The sequence below is a fragment of the Bison bison genome, unplaced genomic scaffold (genome assembly GCF_000754665.1).
Source record: "Bison bison bison isolate TAMUID 2011002044 unplaced genomic scaffold, Bison_UMD1.0 scf7180017864492, whole genome shotgun sequence".
Classification (NCBI taxonomy): Eukaryota; Metazoa; Chordata; class Mammalia; order Artiodactyla; family Bovidae; genus Bison; species Bison bison.
The window spans coordinates 1544110-1559914 of NW_011495051.1; the positions used below are offsets into that span (position 1 = coordinate 1544110).

General features: G+C 49.5%; 1 protein-coding gene across 3 annotated transcripts in view; it reads right to left on the bottom strand.

The window, feature by feature from the left end:
* Positions 1–5270: 5270 nt before the first annotated feature.
* The window catches only part of MOB3A (MOB kinase activator 3A), a 19440-nt gene continuing 8905 nt past the window's right edge, over positions 5271–15805 (bottom strand). For all 3 annotated transcript variants that reach the window (XM_010863617.1, XM_010863619.1, XM_010863618.1), the window contains 3 exons: positions 13287–13810; positions 9168–9370; positions 5271–7239 (listed from right to left, as the gene is read on the bottom strand). In XM_010863617.1, coding sequence (XP_010861919.1) covers positions 7210–7239; positions 9168–9370; positions 13287–13707 — 654 coding nt within the window. In that variant the 5' untranslated portion in view covers positions 13708–13810 and the 3' untranslated portion in view covers positions 5271–7209. The remainder of the gene's footprint in view (positions 7240–9167; positions 9371–13286; positions 13811–15805) is intronic.

The window sequence follows — 15805 nt, forward strand, 5'->3', positions numbered from 1 at the left end:
CCCAATGTTCACTGCAGCATTATTTACAATAGCTAGAACATGGAAGCAACCTAGATGTCCATCAACAGATGAATGGATAAAGAAGTTGTGGTACCTATCCACAATGGAATATTACTCAGCCATAAAAAGGAATGCCTTTGAGTCAGTTCTAATGAGGTGGATGAACCTAGAACCTATTATACAGAGTGAAATGAATCAGACAAAGATAAATACTGTATTCTAACACATATATACAGAATCTAGAAAAACGTTACCAAAGAATTTATTTATAGATAAACAATGGAGAAATAGACATAGAGAATAGACTTAAGGATATGGGGAGAAAGGAGGAGAGGGTGAGATGTATGAAAGAGTAACATGGAAACTTACATTACCATATGTAAAATAGATAGCCAACGAGAATTTGCTGTATGTCTCAAGAAACTCAAATAGGGGCTCTGTATCAACCTAGAGGGGTGGGATGGGGAGGGAGATGGGAGGGAGTTTCAAAAAGGAGGGGATATATGTATACCTATGGCTGTTTCATGTTGAGGTTTGATAGAAAACATAAAATTCTGTAAAGCAATTAACCTTCAATAAAAAATAAATTAATTAAAAAAAAAATCTGGGCTCTTGGGCTTTCCCGGTGGTCCAGTGGTTAAGACTCCGAGCTTCTACTGCAGAGGGGTGGATTTGATTCCTGATTGGGGAAGTAAGATTCTGCATCCTGCACAATATGGCCAAAATTTTTTTTAATAAAAAAATATCTGGGCCCTTCCCCCTCATGCAGAGGTATCCATTCTGGATAAAGTTTAGTATATTTCTATTGGCTGAGAGTTACTTAACCTTGGGCTATTAATTTCTAGTTTCACTGCTGTCCTGTAAGCCCTGACAGTTCATTTTTTGTTTCTTTTTCTCGTGACACAAGTGCCTGACTTACACGCTTTGATTGCCAAGGTACCCACTTCAAAGATGGCATCTGGAATGAACACCTTGCAGCCAACAAGGTGTCTTGTTAAAAACCGGGTGACCTCCCCCACTGAGTTAGAAGTTAAACCTCGGTTGGTTTGCATAACTGACCATTTGGACTGCTTGCTTTTCCTCTTCTCACACTTTAAACTCCTGCTCGTATGTTTTGAATTCACCAATAAAGAGTGAGACCTTGGAACCTAGGCCCCCACCCTCAACCCCAATAACACCAGAACCAGACAGCTCTCTCTCTACCCGAGACCTCGCTGTGTGGGCCCAGGTCCTGTAAGTAATAAACTTTTTTTTTTTTCCCTAAAAGTTTCCTGATAGTTATTGCAGGTTGTCCTGCAATTGTAGTAAGACCCACAGGGGCTGGTCCAGCCACAACACTGGTTATCAAGAAGCTGAAACCCACACACAACCATCACCTTCTGATTAGAGGTGACAGCCTGTACAGTTGGGGGTATTGTCTCATGTATTTTTGGAATTTGACATTTTTCCTATTGTCGAAGAGATCATCAATTAAAAAAGAAAATCAGTTTTTACAAATGCTTTGACGATAGTCTGGCAAAAAGAGAGGCTCTCCAGTTTAAATTTAAAACACTGATAGCAAATAAACTTTAATAAATGACCTATGTATAAAACATCTTTTATTTAATAATATTTAATATATTAATTTGTAAATGAATTATAGGACACAAAGTAATATGTTAAGAAATAAATATATCATTTTATAATTAATCTATCCATAAATTTATATATTGATATGTTGTTGTTTAGTTGCTAAACTGTGTCTGGCTCTTTTTCGACCCCCTGGACTGCAGCCTGCCAGGCTCCTCTGTCCATTGGATTTCCCAGTCAAGAATACGGGAGTGATATATTGACATATCACTAAATTAATACATTTTCTTAGCTGGCAGGAGAAGTGACTGTAAATGTTTAATAAGTCATTCTGCCATGTTTTCCTTGAATTTCTTTTTTTTTATTGAACTATAGTTGACTTACAAAGTTGCGTTCATTTCAGGTGTACAGCAAATTGATTCAGTTATGTGTGTGTGCATGTGTTTTCTGATTCTTTTTCCTTAAAGCTTATGACAAAATGTAGAGTATAGTTCCCTTTTTTTTCCTTTCCTGGCCATGCTGTGTGTCTTGCAGGATCTTAATTCTCTGACCAAGGATTGAACCTGAGCCCTTGGCAGTGAAAATGCACAGCCCTAACCACTGGGCAACCAGGGAACTCCCAAGTATAGTTCCCTTTGCTATACAGTAAGTTCTTGTCATTAATTAAAAAAAATTTTTTTTACTTATTTGGCTGCACCGAGTCTTAGTTGCAGCATACGGATCTTTAGTTATGGCACTGAGGATCTTTAGTTGTGGACTCTTAATTTCGGCATGTGGGATCTCGTTCCCTGACCAGGGATGAAACCCAGGCCCCCTGCATTAAGATTACTGAGTCTTAGCCAGTGGACCACCAGGAAGTCCCTGATTATCTATTTTATATATAGTAGTGTGTATCTGTTAACCCCATACTCCTAATTTATCCCTCTTCCCATTTCCCCTTTGGCAACCATAACTTCGTTTTCTATGTTTGTGGGTCTATTGTTGTTTTGTAAATAAGTTCACTTGTATCATTTTCTAAGTCTTCCTTGAATTTCTATTTCATTCAACGTATTTCAATACATAAAGTTTTCTAATATATTTTCCCTATAGCAATATTAATCAGGAAACTTGGTCAAAATAAGTATACTGTTTCTTGTATGTATTAATATTGCAATCACTGGTTTTTTGTGGTTGGCTTTGCTTAGATATAACTTGGGCTTACCTACTCTGAACTGTGCCATGCCATTTATTTAAGAACTTTATTGGGATAGAAGGCACGAGATTCTCCCAAGGAAAGCATACAGCCCAGGGGCTAGCATACACAGAACTGTCTAGGTCTGTGTGAAAAGAAGAAAGTGCTAAGGTCGCGGTTTTACTTCTGTGACACTCTCATATTTTACTAGGAGAATCAACCTCAATTTCAGGGGTTAGCCAACTTTTTCCATGAAGGCCCGAGAGTGGCTGTTTTCAGCTTCTGTGTGACAACTACCCCTTGTGTTATATAGGTGATATACAGGTGAATGTGCAGGGTCAGGTACCAATAATACCTTATTTATAAAACCAGGTGGGGACTCCATATAGCCAAGCCTGGTCTATGACTGCTGCCTTAGTTTTCCATGAACTAATCCCATATGATGCTTTAAAATACTCATCTTTGCTGTTTACTGTATTTTCTATCTTTTGTAGCTGCTGTTGTTCCTGTCTTTGTCCCTCCAGTTAATTTCAAAGGATGCATATTATTTTACATTTTACATATATATATGTATATGTGTATGTGTGTGTGTGTGTAGTGATAATTGGTGAAATTAAGTTCACTGTTAATATATTATCACATATTATTATATTAATATATAATTTTGCCAATTACCATCATCTATGAAACAGCATCTAGGGATTTCCAAGATGGTCCAATGGTTAGGGCTCCATGCTTCCATTGCAGGGGGCACCAGTTCCATCCCTGGCCAGGAAACCAAGATCCCACTACTGCATAGTATAGCTAAAAAATAAAAAATAATAATAAATAAAATTGAAAAAAAAAACTGAGTCTGTTTATAAAGATTCAACTAGAGGAATATTATTGTAGCCATAAATAGTGGCAACAACCCAGAGGGGCTTTGTTAACTTGGAGGCACCTATAAAATGCATGCTCAACAGAGGATTGAATCTATTTGGGCTTTTTATTTTTTCTTTTTGATGTGTACCATTCTTAAAGTCTTTATTGAATTTGTTACCTCTTCTGTTCTATGTTTTGTTTTTTTGGCCGAGAGGTATGTGGGATCTTAGCTCCCCAACCAGGTATGGAACCTGTACTCTCTGCATTGGAAGACAATGTCTTAACCAGTGGACTTCCAGGGAAATCCCTGTCTGGGCTTTTCCAAGTCCTCCATCTGTCCCCAGAGCCGCCTTCCTCTCTTCAGTCCCACACGGTCCCTCCTTTTGGTGGTCAAGATGCAAACCACTTATTAAATTCCAGACCTCAGTCAATCTTTATGAACTGGAAAAGGATTCAAATTGTCTCTACCTTAAAAAAAAAAAAATTGTCTCTACCTTGACCTTTGTTCTGACTCAGGAACAACTTGTAGAAGCAGCGCCAACCAATGTAGTAGAAAATGGCAGCCGTGGAGACCACCGACAAGGGCTAGTGTGAAGGAGCTGAGGATTTTTCTGTTTAGCTGATCTTGAATTAGAATTTCAATAGCCCCTGTGGCTAGTGGCTGCCATATTGAATAGTACCAGTCTAGGACAATGCCTGCCCCAGTTTGGAAGTTTCCAGTAGCAATGGGGCTCCTGATCTTCCGAGATGGCCCTACTGTGACCCGACTTTCTTCTCCACTTTCTGGAAGAACACCCCTTCTGGGTTATTCTGCCTTCTTTGTCACGTCCATTGTGATGACTCAGATCCACAGCCATGCCTCAATGGTGGCCAGGAAGGAACAGGGCCAGCTGGTTTTGTCCAAGAAACACAGCTGGTTCCTTTTGCCACTGCTTCGTCTGGTCAGACTTCCAGACACCACTTCCTACCTCCCACAACCTCTCCTGGTTGAACAAGTTTTGGGGTGAACTGTCCTGTTAGGATGAGTGATTACCAGGCCTGTGAAGGGAAGGGTTGCCCAGAAGCTAGCCTGGCTAATCTTCGCATTCCAGGCAGCCCAAGTCAGTAGGTCCCAGGAGTTCGGTGTATGAAACACTTCCTTCCAAAGGGTGCATGAGTTCCCCGTGGCAGCCCTAAAATAGTCAGCAAACTCATTGGCTTAAATAACACTAACTTATTTCCTTAAAGTCCTGGAGGTCCGAAGTCCAACTCGGGCCTCAAGGGGCTAAATCCAGGCATAGGCAGGGCTGGTCCCTCTGGAGGCTCCAGGGAGCATTGGTTGCTGCCTTTCTCAGGTTCTAGAGGTGCCTTATCCCTGGCTCGCGGCCTCTCCCTCAATCTTCACAGCCAGAAGGACAGCATCTCACTCTGACCCTCCTCCCACCTCTTATAAGGACCCTGTGATGACACTGGGACCCCAGGAATCCAGCATCTCAGGGGCCTACTCTTAACCCCTCATGCAAAGTCTCCTCTGCCCACTGAAGTGACATGTTCACAGGTACCAGGACCAGGACAAGGACAACTTTTGGGGCTGTTGTTCCAAATAACGGCAATAGCTCCCCAGACTTTAAACTGGTCCTGGAAATCTCTGTGGTGTATTTGCAAAATCCAGGGGTAAGGAAACACAGGCTTCATTAGAAAGTATTTATTTCCAAGTAACCAGGAGTCCCCTGAAGACACTCTCTCCCTGTGATGGAGACGGCGCGCCCTCTAGGGGAAGGAAGCCACACACCAGGCTGGAATCCACTGGATCCAGAGCTTCTCATAAGACCGCTCTGTTGGCCCCAGGACCCCTGAGAGTAACACAATCCCATATTTTGCATATAAGAGATGTCTGGGGTAAACTCATGTGTTAAGGTCACAGGATACCTAGGATGGGACAGAGACAGAAAACACCCCTCTGTTCCCTCTTACTCCATCTACTCTTCTGCACCCAGTTCAAAGTTTTCTGGAACATTTATGTTGCAAAGAGGCAACAGTTAAAATCACTTGATCTCAGCCAAAAGGCTGAGAAGTGGCAACAGTTAAAATCACGTTTGCTAAGTGTCTAGAGCAATGTGAGAGAAGGCAGAAGCAGGAGAGAGGTGGGTGCCTTCTCAGTCTGTTTTCCAGATGCCGGGCACCCTGTGAAATTCTAGTCCCACCAATGTGCTGTGCGTCTGATCATCTACTCGGGCACTCTGGGGGCCACAAACCATGGTGACTGCGAAGATTTCTTTGCCCCTTGGACAAGGGCACCCTGGTGACAATTGTGGTGATGTGTCCCAACTCTAGGAAGACAAAAATGACAGTCATCAGCCGCAGATAAGGAGACTGGTTTATTCTGATGTTCCTGTGGGAATACCCACAGGAGCAGGAGGGTGGGCAGGGGACTCTCTCCCCCAGTCCCACTGCCTTCCTTGACCTGGCTGGTGACCTGAAGAGGCACAGTGGTTACGGCGTTCGGTTGTGGTTCTGCATCTAAAAGGAACTACATTCGATTGGCCAGTTTCATAAAGTCCTTCCAGGCTCCAGGAGCAGAGCCGGCGGCTTCTGAAGGACTGAGGCCCAGGTTTCGTTTGTTAATTGCACTTGTTCAGTGTCGGTGGCGGGCCCTCTCCCTGACACCTAGAGGTAACTTGGAACCAGCATGGCCTGGGCAGGTAGGGTTGCCATGGCCAAAGGCCACCAAGGATGCTGCTTGTGGGCAGGGAGGTGGCTGGTAGAGTGCCCCTGCTCCAGCTTCTGCAGGGAGAAGGTGCTGGGGTTTGGTCCCAGAGTCTTGGGGTCGGGGGGGGGGCAGGGTGGCATACAAAGGGTTTCCATATGATGTTGGCAGGCATTAGGTGAAATTCAAAGGTTGTACACCCAGGGAGAGGTGCTCCCTGGGAGAGTCACCCTGTTATTCATGGCAAAAAGGCGACATTTTTCTAGAGGGCAAGGGGAAGACTACCTGTAGGTAAAAAGTTTTTTTTTTTCTCCTAGTAACCTCTCATAGCAGTTGTAAATGAAACTATAATAATCCACTCTTTTATGTGACATGAAGGGGCCCCAAGAAATGTGGGATGCAGGCGCAGGCTTGGGAAACTGATGGATGAGCCCAGGGTCCTGGAGGAATGGCGGACAGAAGTGGCTAGGGGAGGACGCAGGGAGGACAGAAGCCAGGTGCTCGTACCGCTTGAAACCAGACCTGGGCCATGGTGGGAAGTGCTGCATGGCCATGGCCTCGCTGACTGGGCCCCAGAGCCCATGGCCGAGCATGCTGGCTAGTCAGGAGACGGACCCAAGGTGGGCCAGCCTCCTGGCAAATGCAAGTGGTTTCCAAACAAAGTGGGTTTTCCTGGTTGCTCACAATACAGAGAATCACAGAGTTCAAATTCCCATCTCCCTCGTGATGTGACGGCTGAGGAGACTGGGGCCCAGAGGACTGGACTAATGGTTGCTGCCACCTTGGAACCGGAGAGAGGATGCAACCCTGATAGCCCAGAATCTGCTGGGCTAGAAAACACTGGTCCCTGTGCTAGAGATGTGGCGCGTAGCCGCAGCGGGTCCCCAGGGCGTGGCCGCAGAGATGACAGGGCCGAGGGCTCTCAGTGGCACATCCGTGCGGTCATTTCTTTCTGTTAAGAACAAGCAGGACATCAGGAGTCACACACAAAAGGGAAGTCAGAGTGCATGGTCTCAAGGGGCCCACAGGCCTCATTCAACACAAACTTTACTAAACCGGGCATAGACAGCGTGTGCCTCAGGCCAGGCGGCACGCTCTTTATGAGAAGGGTCACAGTTTCTGCCTCCAGAAAGAACTCTAAGTGTCAATGCAGGAGAAAGGACCACGGGATCAGGACACTAAATGAAAAAACATGAGCGTATCATAAAACTGCCCACGACTATTTTCCGTATTTGGTGAGATTCACATAAAATGAACTGTCCTCCTCAACGGTGGACAACCCCCACCTCTACCTGGTTCCAGAACATTCCACTACCCCAGAGGGAAACCCCTTCCCTACTAGCCAGAGCCTACAAGGGAATATACAAACACGAAAAAGCTATGTTGAGATGTTTTTAGAGGTTTTTAAAAGTTGTCAAAGATAAGCCTTTCGCAAAGACCCAAAGCAATGAAAGGAATCAGGAAAAAAGGTCACATGTAAAGCAATTTGGTGCTGCCACTATGGAGAATACGGAGGTCCCATAGATCAATCCAGCAATCCTACTTCTGGGCATGTATCCAGAGAAAACTATAATTTGAAAAGATAAATGTACCCCAATTCTCAGAGCAGCACTATTTACAATAACCAAGACATGGAAACAAGCTAAATGCCCACTGACAGGAGTGGATAAAGGAGATGTGGCGCATCTCCACAGCAGACTATTACTCAGCCATGAAAAAGAATGAACCGATGCCATTTGCAACACCATGGATGTGATGGACTTGGAGGGCATTATGCTTAGCAATGTAAATCAGAGAAAGACAAACACCATACGACATCACTTCTGTGTGGGATTTAAAATATGGCACAGATGAACTTATGTATGAAACAGAAACAGACTCACAGACATCAGGGGGGAAAGAAATGGGGATAAACTAGGAGTTTGGGATTAACAGATACACACTACTATATATAAAATTGATAAACAGTTAAGTCCTGCTATATAGCACAGGGAACTATATTCGGTGTCCTGTGATAAACCATAATGGAAAAGATTATGAAAAAGAATACATGAATAACTGAGTCACTGTGTTGTACACCTGAAACCAACACAAGGCTGTAATCAAGTGTACTCAAATAAAAGGCCTCCCAAACAGGCCCACAGGGAGCCCAGGGTCCTGCCAGGAAAGGTACAACTGGGGCAGGGTATCCAGAGTGATGATCTTGTCTCCCAGGAGCAGACCCGCACACCCAGGCACCACCCGGTCCCTGGAAGGTTCCGGCATTTCTGAGCTTGGGGAGATGTTCCCACTTCTTATAATGATCCCCGTAAACAGTGGCAGCAGCTGGTGGGCACTGGGAGAGCAACCACCTGTGCCCTCTGACCTTGCAGGTCCTGCTCAGAACCATTTGGGTAACACAGTATGGCATACAGGCTCCACGTCACAGCCCACGGGACCTGAGTCAGGCACCTGAAATCTCCCATTTCTGGGGCGGGGGCGGGGAATCAATACTGACCAATTCGGCAAATCCCCCCAGACAGAAAGTGGGTGAGTGGTTGCAGGGGCTGAGGAGAGTGGTTGCAGGGGCTGAGGAGGGGGTGACTGCTGATGTGGAGAAGACTGCTTTGGGGGTTATGAAAGGTTCTGGAACTGGACTGAAGTGAGGGTTGCAGAACCCTGTGAATGTACTGACCACCACTGAATTGTTCATTTTTACATCAGTGGTTTTACCACATGTAAAGTTTACCTCAATTAAAACCAGAAAAAGAAGTAGCTCCTTGCTCTCCTGCCGCTAGCAGGAGGGATGGGCACCCCAACTGCAGGCAGGAGCCCCTCTGGGCCACTGTAATGGGGGGACCCCGCGCACCCGCTGCCTACCCCACGACGCTCCATGCTCACCAGTGGCTCCAGCTCCTTGGTGTCGATAAGGCCGAACTCAGTGACAAAGTAGTAGAAGTGCTTGTAGCAGGTGTTGACGTGAGCCTCGGAGCCCAGCTGTGCGATGCGGTCGAAGTGGTGGATGTACACATGCACGAACACGCGGAAGAGCCGCGACAGGATCTTCTTCACCACCTGCAGGAAGTTCTTGGGGAACGGTGTGCCTGCGGGGCGAAGGGCAGGGCTCAGCTTCCCTTCCCCTTCCCTCCAGGACCTGCACCTCTCTGCCCCAAACAGTGCCCGGGGGCGGGGAGGGGCAGTCCTGCAGGCCCAGACGTCCTGCCCTTCTCGCTCTCCGCGTCTGGCCGGCAGTGGACCTGACATCCCGCTTCCGGGCGGCTCACAGGCTTCTGCGTCTATTTCTGGTTACCTTTATTTTTCGGATAGGAACTGGGCGATGCATAAAAACCTATGTTCTGGACTTTGATGCTTTTCCCTTAATATATTTATATCGTCCCATCTAACTATGCTTCATGGTACTGCTCACATTTGAACACACACATCCTAACTTAACTGCATACATACATACATGCACCGTGTTTTTCTATTACTGAAATATTTTATTTCTATTTTTCAATTTTTTTTTAATTTTTTAAAATTGTGGTAAGACCTGTTGACCCAGCTGGGGGTGACCTTCTGGCATCAGGCACATTCATGGGCTGTGCCCACACGCCCATCCCCACCTCGCGTGTCCTCCTCGGCCCAGGGGACAGATGCCATGCACTCACACCATGTGAGCAGCGCTGCCAGGGGCTGCCTGGGACCAGGAGGGACAGGTCCTGTGTCCTTCATGAGGGGCTCCAGGGCTGGCGACCACCCAGCCTGTGGACAGCCACAACGCTCTGGGATGCACTCACAGAAAATGGAATGGCAGCTGCTGGTTGTCGAGCAAATCCCCAAAGACATACAAATAGGTGCTCAGGATCTGTGTGCTCAGCAGCTCGAGGGGCAGTGTCAGCGGCCAGTCAGGGACAACTAGCCTGAGTGAGGGTTTCTCACACCAGAGGCAGGTCCCAGGGTGTGGAGGGATGAGGCAAATGGGAAAGACCTTCCCCAAGACCAACCGTCATGCCCCTGGCCAGCTCCCTCCTGTGTGTACGCGTGTCCCATACTGCTGATGGCACTGGTGTTCCAGGCCGGGTGTCTGGGGATGTGCCTTTGCAGAAGGCTCGTTCAGCACCAGTGAGGACTCTGGGTTTCCTGCTTCCATCCAACAGGAGAAAAGAGCTAAACAGAAGGAATGCTCAACTCTTTTTTAAACTAATTAAAAATTTTTTTGACTGTGCTAGGGTTTCGTTGCTGAGCGCAGGTTCTCTTGTGTGTGCAGGCTTCTCGTTGCAGTGGCTTCTCTTGCTGCAGAGCACAGGCTCTAAGCGCATGAGCTCAGTAGTTGAAGCACAGGCTTAGTTGCTCTGCTGCATGTGGGATGTTCCCAGACCAGGGATTGAACTCGTGTTTCCTACATTGGCAGGTGGATACTTAACCAACAGGGAAGCAAGAATACTTGACTCTTGGGAAAAACCATGTTCACAGGGCATCTGAGGCTCATCTGCCATCCGTGAAGACCCATGACACTTGAGTGGTGGGACAGTGGCCTTGAGGGCATGGAGACCCCCGACAAGGGAAGGTCTCCTCAGCGTTGGGAGGTCAGAGGGAACGAGAGCCTATGGCAGGCAGAGGAAGGTAGCACAGCACATAGCCAGCATCTGCCACACAGGATCCTGGGCCCCACTAGGCTAGGGCCCCACCCTGCCCCCTTTCCTGGGGGGATGGGAGTCACTAAGGTCCTCCTGGGCCATCCCAGGTAGAGAGGGAGCGACAGCCCCATAGGAGAAGGGCCTGGACACAGGATCTTCTGGGATGGCACTGCCCACGCCTGCAAGATGCCCTCACACGGAGTCACAAACCTGGTCCACCACCCACTTCTGTAGGTAAGTTTTACTGGAACGCAGGCCTACTCCTCGTGCACACTTTTTTAAGTGTCATCCATGATGGCTTTCGGGTACATGGCAGATCTGAGTAGCCGAGGCAGCCCGTCTGGTCCTTGATGGGAAAAGCGTGCGGACGGATCTCGGGTCTAAACTCAAGAGTAGTCAGGTGGCTTTGGGGCTAAGTGGATGCTCAGGCATGGAAGCACCAGCGTGGGGGGCAGGATGAACTTTTAGACCTGTGCTTTCTCTGTTCAGCCAGAGATCTAGCCCTGAAGAGCACGGGAGGCTCCTGTTCTGAGCAGCACTGCAAACAAGCAAAGAGAAGCACTTCAGTCCACTGGGGGTGGGGGTGCGGGTGGAACCAGGCCGAAGGGTGGGGCTGGCCCTGGGGTCTGTGGACAGGGCTGGAAGATACGGCCTAGGCCAGGCAGCCCCTAACCTCTGCTGGGCAGCTGGGTGACATCTGCCAAGTTCATTTCTCTCACTCTTCTTATGCTCTCCTTTCTGGTGGGTGAGCACTGACTCGAGGCAGGTCTGAGTTCTAGGAGGTGGACCCCTCAGGGCCTCAGTTGGTCCCAGCAAAGCAGTGACTCAGGATGACAGGGAGAAGGTGCAGACCTGGACCCGGCAACCTGACAGGAGACCACCCAGGAATCTGTTTTGGGAAAGTGATGACTATGGGATGGCCTTCTCCCAGGTGGGTCCCTGGAAGCCCCTTGCCAGAGTCAACGTGGTTCACTGTACGGACGGTGAGTGAGGCCTGGGGGTGAGAAACTCAATGAAGCACAGAGCATGGCAGCAGCCCAAAGCCAGGCCCGAGGTCTGCTCACCAGTCGGCCTACCAGGACTCCAAGTAGCCCAGGTGAACATGAGAATAACATCTACTGTCTCCTGGGACCATTCAGCGGCTCAGGACAATTCTCTCCCAGTTCCTGAGGCCAGAGTCCACATGGTGCCCTGAGCTGGAGTCCAGCTGTGGGCAGAGCTGAGTCCTCCACAGGCTCCAGGGAAAACCCGGTCCCATGTTTTCTGGGCTTATGGTCCCTTCTTCCTCCCATCACCTCACCACCTTCTGCCCCACTAGGTAACGAGTCTCCCTCTGCCCCCTCATTAGGACCTTGTGATGACATTTAGGGTTCACTCAGATAATCCAGAATTGTCTATCTCAAGATCCTTTAACTATATGTGTTAGTCGCTCAGTTGGGTCTGACTCTTTGCTATCCCATGGAGTGTAGCCTGCCAGGTTCCTCTGTCCATGGATTCTCCAGGCAAGGATACTAGAGGAGGTAGCCATTCCCTTCTCCCAGGGATTGAACCTGGGTCTCCTGCACTGCATGCAGATTCTTTAAAATCTGAGCCACCAGGGAAGCCTTTGCTTGAAGCAAAATGTGTCCCTTCACACACAGGAGCATCACTCAGTCATGAAAAGGAGAGAAGCCCTGACACTCGCTACCATGTGGATGGACCCTGAGAACACGACACTCAGTGTGAGAAGCAGACACAGGACACACAGGGTGTGATTCCACCAATGGGAAACGTTCAGAACAGGCAAAGCCACAGACACAGACAGTGGGTTCCTGGTCATCAGGAGCTGGGGAGGCTGTGCGGGTGACTGCTGAAGGGGATGGGGCTTCTTTCAGGGTGATGGATTTTTTCCTTGGCTGCGCAGGGTCTTCACTGTTGCACGTGGGCTTTCTCCAGTTGCAGTGCGCAGGCTTCTCTTGTTGCAGAGTATGCGCTCTAGAGTACAGACTCAGTAGTTGTGGGGCACAGGCTTAGCTGCCCCTCAGCAGGTGGGATCTTCCCAGACCAGGGATGGAACCCGTGTCCCCTGCATTGGCAGGCGGATTCTTAACCACTGGACCAGGGAAACCTCCAGGGTGATGGATTTAGATACAGCTGATAGCTGCACGACACTGTGAATGTACTATAACGCCACTGAACTGCATTTTTTTAATTTGCCTTACCATGTAGCATGTGAGGTCTTAGTTCCCCAGCCATGCCCCATGAAGCAGAAGCGTGGAGTCCCCACCACTGGACCACCAGGGAAGCCCCTGAACCATGCACTTTAAATGGGTGGATGTAGTGGTGTGTGGACTCCATCCCGATAAAGTTGACCCTAAAAGAACACGAAAGCGCAGAGACTCACCGACGTTGGTGGGGAAGACGTCCTCATTGTTGATCTGCACCTCAATCCAGTCCATGAGCAGGTCCATGTAGCGGGGGGCTGACAGTGCCGTGGGCCGCCGGAACTTGTTCTCGTCCTGCCAACGGTACTCGTACTTGGGGCCGCCCGACATGATGGGGCAGGAGCGCTCGGTGCAGCCGTCACTGATGGTGCCGTAGATGAGGTTGACGCGGTTGAAGAAGTCCACCACGTGCACGGCCACCCAGTCGTTGAGCTCCTCACCAGCGGGCAGCTGCACCGCCAGCTTCAGGTCCAACCCTGCGTTCAGCGAGGCCTGCGCCTTCTTGTGCAGCTCGAAGCGCTGGGTGCCCGGCTCGAACTTGCGCTTAGGCCGGAAGGTCTTGTCCTTGTTGAAGACCTGCTTTAGGAAGGGGTTGGACATCTTGGCCGTGCACTCAGGACGCCTCCCACGAGGTTTCTGAGGGGAGGGCCGGGCAGGACGCTCACGACAGGAAGGTCACAGGGCCCCCAAGGCTCCCTCAGACCTGGAACACACAAAAAGGAAACATTGTGAACCTTCTTGGAACCCTGTTCTAGAAGCACCAGCGGGTGGACTGGGGACATTCCTGGGACTTGTGGTTTTGAGTTTCAACAAAAGGGCACACAGAACTTCCCCGACACATCCCCTCTGTGCCCAGAGGCTTTTGGTAAAGAGAAAGTTACTGGCCCCACATGCCACCTGAGGGCGGGCCCCCTCAGGCTAGGTGGCAGCCTCTGTGAAGAGATGTCCATAGCCAGGTATCTGCAAATGAATCTTATCTGGAAAGAGAGTCTTTGCAGATTGATTAAGGATCTTGGGTTGCCCTATTCCTGGACTATCCGGGCACCCCAAATCCAGTGATGAATGTCCCTGTAAGAGGCCATGTGATGATGGACACAGAGATGGAGTGATGGGTCTACAAACCAGGACACGCCAAGGACCAGGAGCACTGGTGGAGCTGGGAGGGAGCCCCAGGAGGAACTAGCTCTGCCCACACTCCAATCGTGGGGCTTCTGGGCTCCAGAGATGGAAGGGCGTGGATTCCTGCTGCCTCTGCTCCTCTCTGGGTCTCGTGTCACAGTCTCGTCTCTGGACCAGAGACCTCCATAACCCCATGTGCTCTCAGCTCTCTAGCCTAACATCTGCACAGCTCCACGTCCAAGGGGCAGATATGAATCTGGGGGACACTACCCACCCCAATGTACCACCTAAGTGAAGATGCCTCCACGAGTTCTCTGGTCTTGTGACAGATGCCACTCATTTTGGGGACGAGGCCCCAGTGTAGGGGCTGTACTGCCATGGCCCTGCTCTCATGAACAGGCCCCTCCCAAGCCTCTGTTCTGTACTGTCTTCCCTGTCACATTGGAGTAATAGACCCCACCTCAGGGGGCATGAAAGGGTGAAATCAAGCACAAGGAGCCTGGGTCGGGCTCACATTTGGGACCAGTCACGCACTGCTCCTTCACCATCACCACTCCGATGGCCACGCTAGCCCACCGCCCCTTGTCTCCATCTCCGGTGAAAGTAGATATGCTTTCCTGGGTGTGGACCTGGCCAGGACTGGGTGGGGTGGAGGCATCCTGGGAGCTCACCCAGGAGCAGCAGCAGAGGGGGAAGTGGGCCCGGGTTGGGAGAAGCGGAAGCACTGCCCAGGCTGGGCTCCAGCACACACAGCCCTGCACTCCTGGTGAGATGAAAAACCACTTATACGTAATGTTGTAATATACACGTAATGTAATAAACCCCTCTGGAGTCAGTTCCTTGGCCCTGGGACCTTGACCCTCCAGACCAAGCACGCTGTGCAGCAAACTGCCACAAACCGAGAGGCTTCGAACAGCCTACATTCACAGTCAGAAACTTCTGGACATTCCATGTCTGAGAAGACCTTGTGTGTCCTTACACAGGGATCCTGTCACCCCCAAGGGACAACGTTGTGCCACCAGGCTGACCTCAGTGATGGAGAAGCTGTGATGGGGGATGGGCACGAGGCAGGCAGGTCTGGTCACCTCAGCCCAGTTCACCCGTGTCTGCACCCATGTCCATGGTCCAGATGGGGCGACCAGGAGGGGAAGGACCTCAGCAGGCGGTTAGTAAGCACTGAGTCACGACCCACCACATCCTGGAGCCAGCATCTCCTGCAGGCTCAGCTCTTCTACACGTCGGCAGGTCAGAAATCAGACTGATCCCCATTGGCCTGGGCCTCCTGGCCCAGCCTTCAGTGGCCCCTTGAACCTCTGGGTTAATTCCAGAGGTGGATGGATAATGTGAAGGGCACACACCAGCGTTCTAGCCAGGGTGTCCTGCCTGAAAGCCAGGAATGATTCTGACTCTTGAGTTACGAGAAACTAAAAAGAAAGAGGTTGCTCTGATCTCAAGTGAGAGGGATGGCAGTAAGCTGAGCCTTCAGAGTACTTCTTCTGGAGCATGGAGTGTGGAGGGCGGGGTTCAAAGGAGGGGTCCAGCACCTCTCCCCTCGGGGCAGGCGCAACCCTGACCCTAC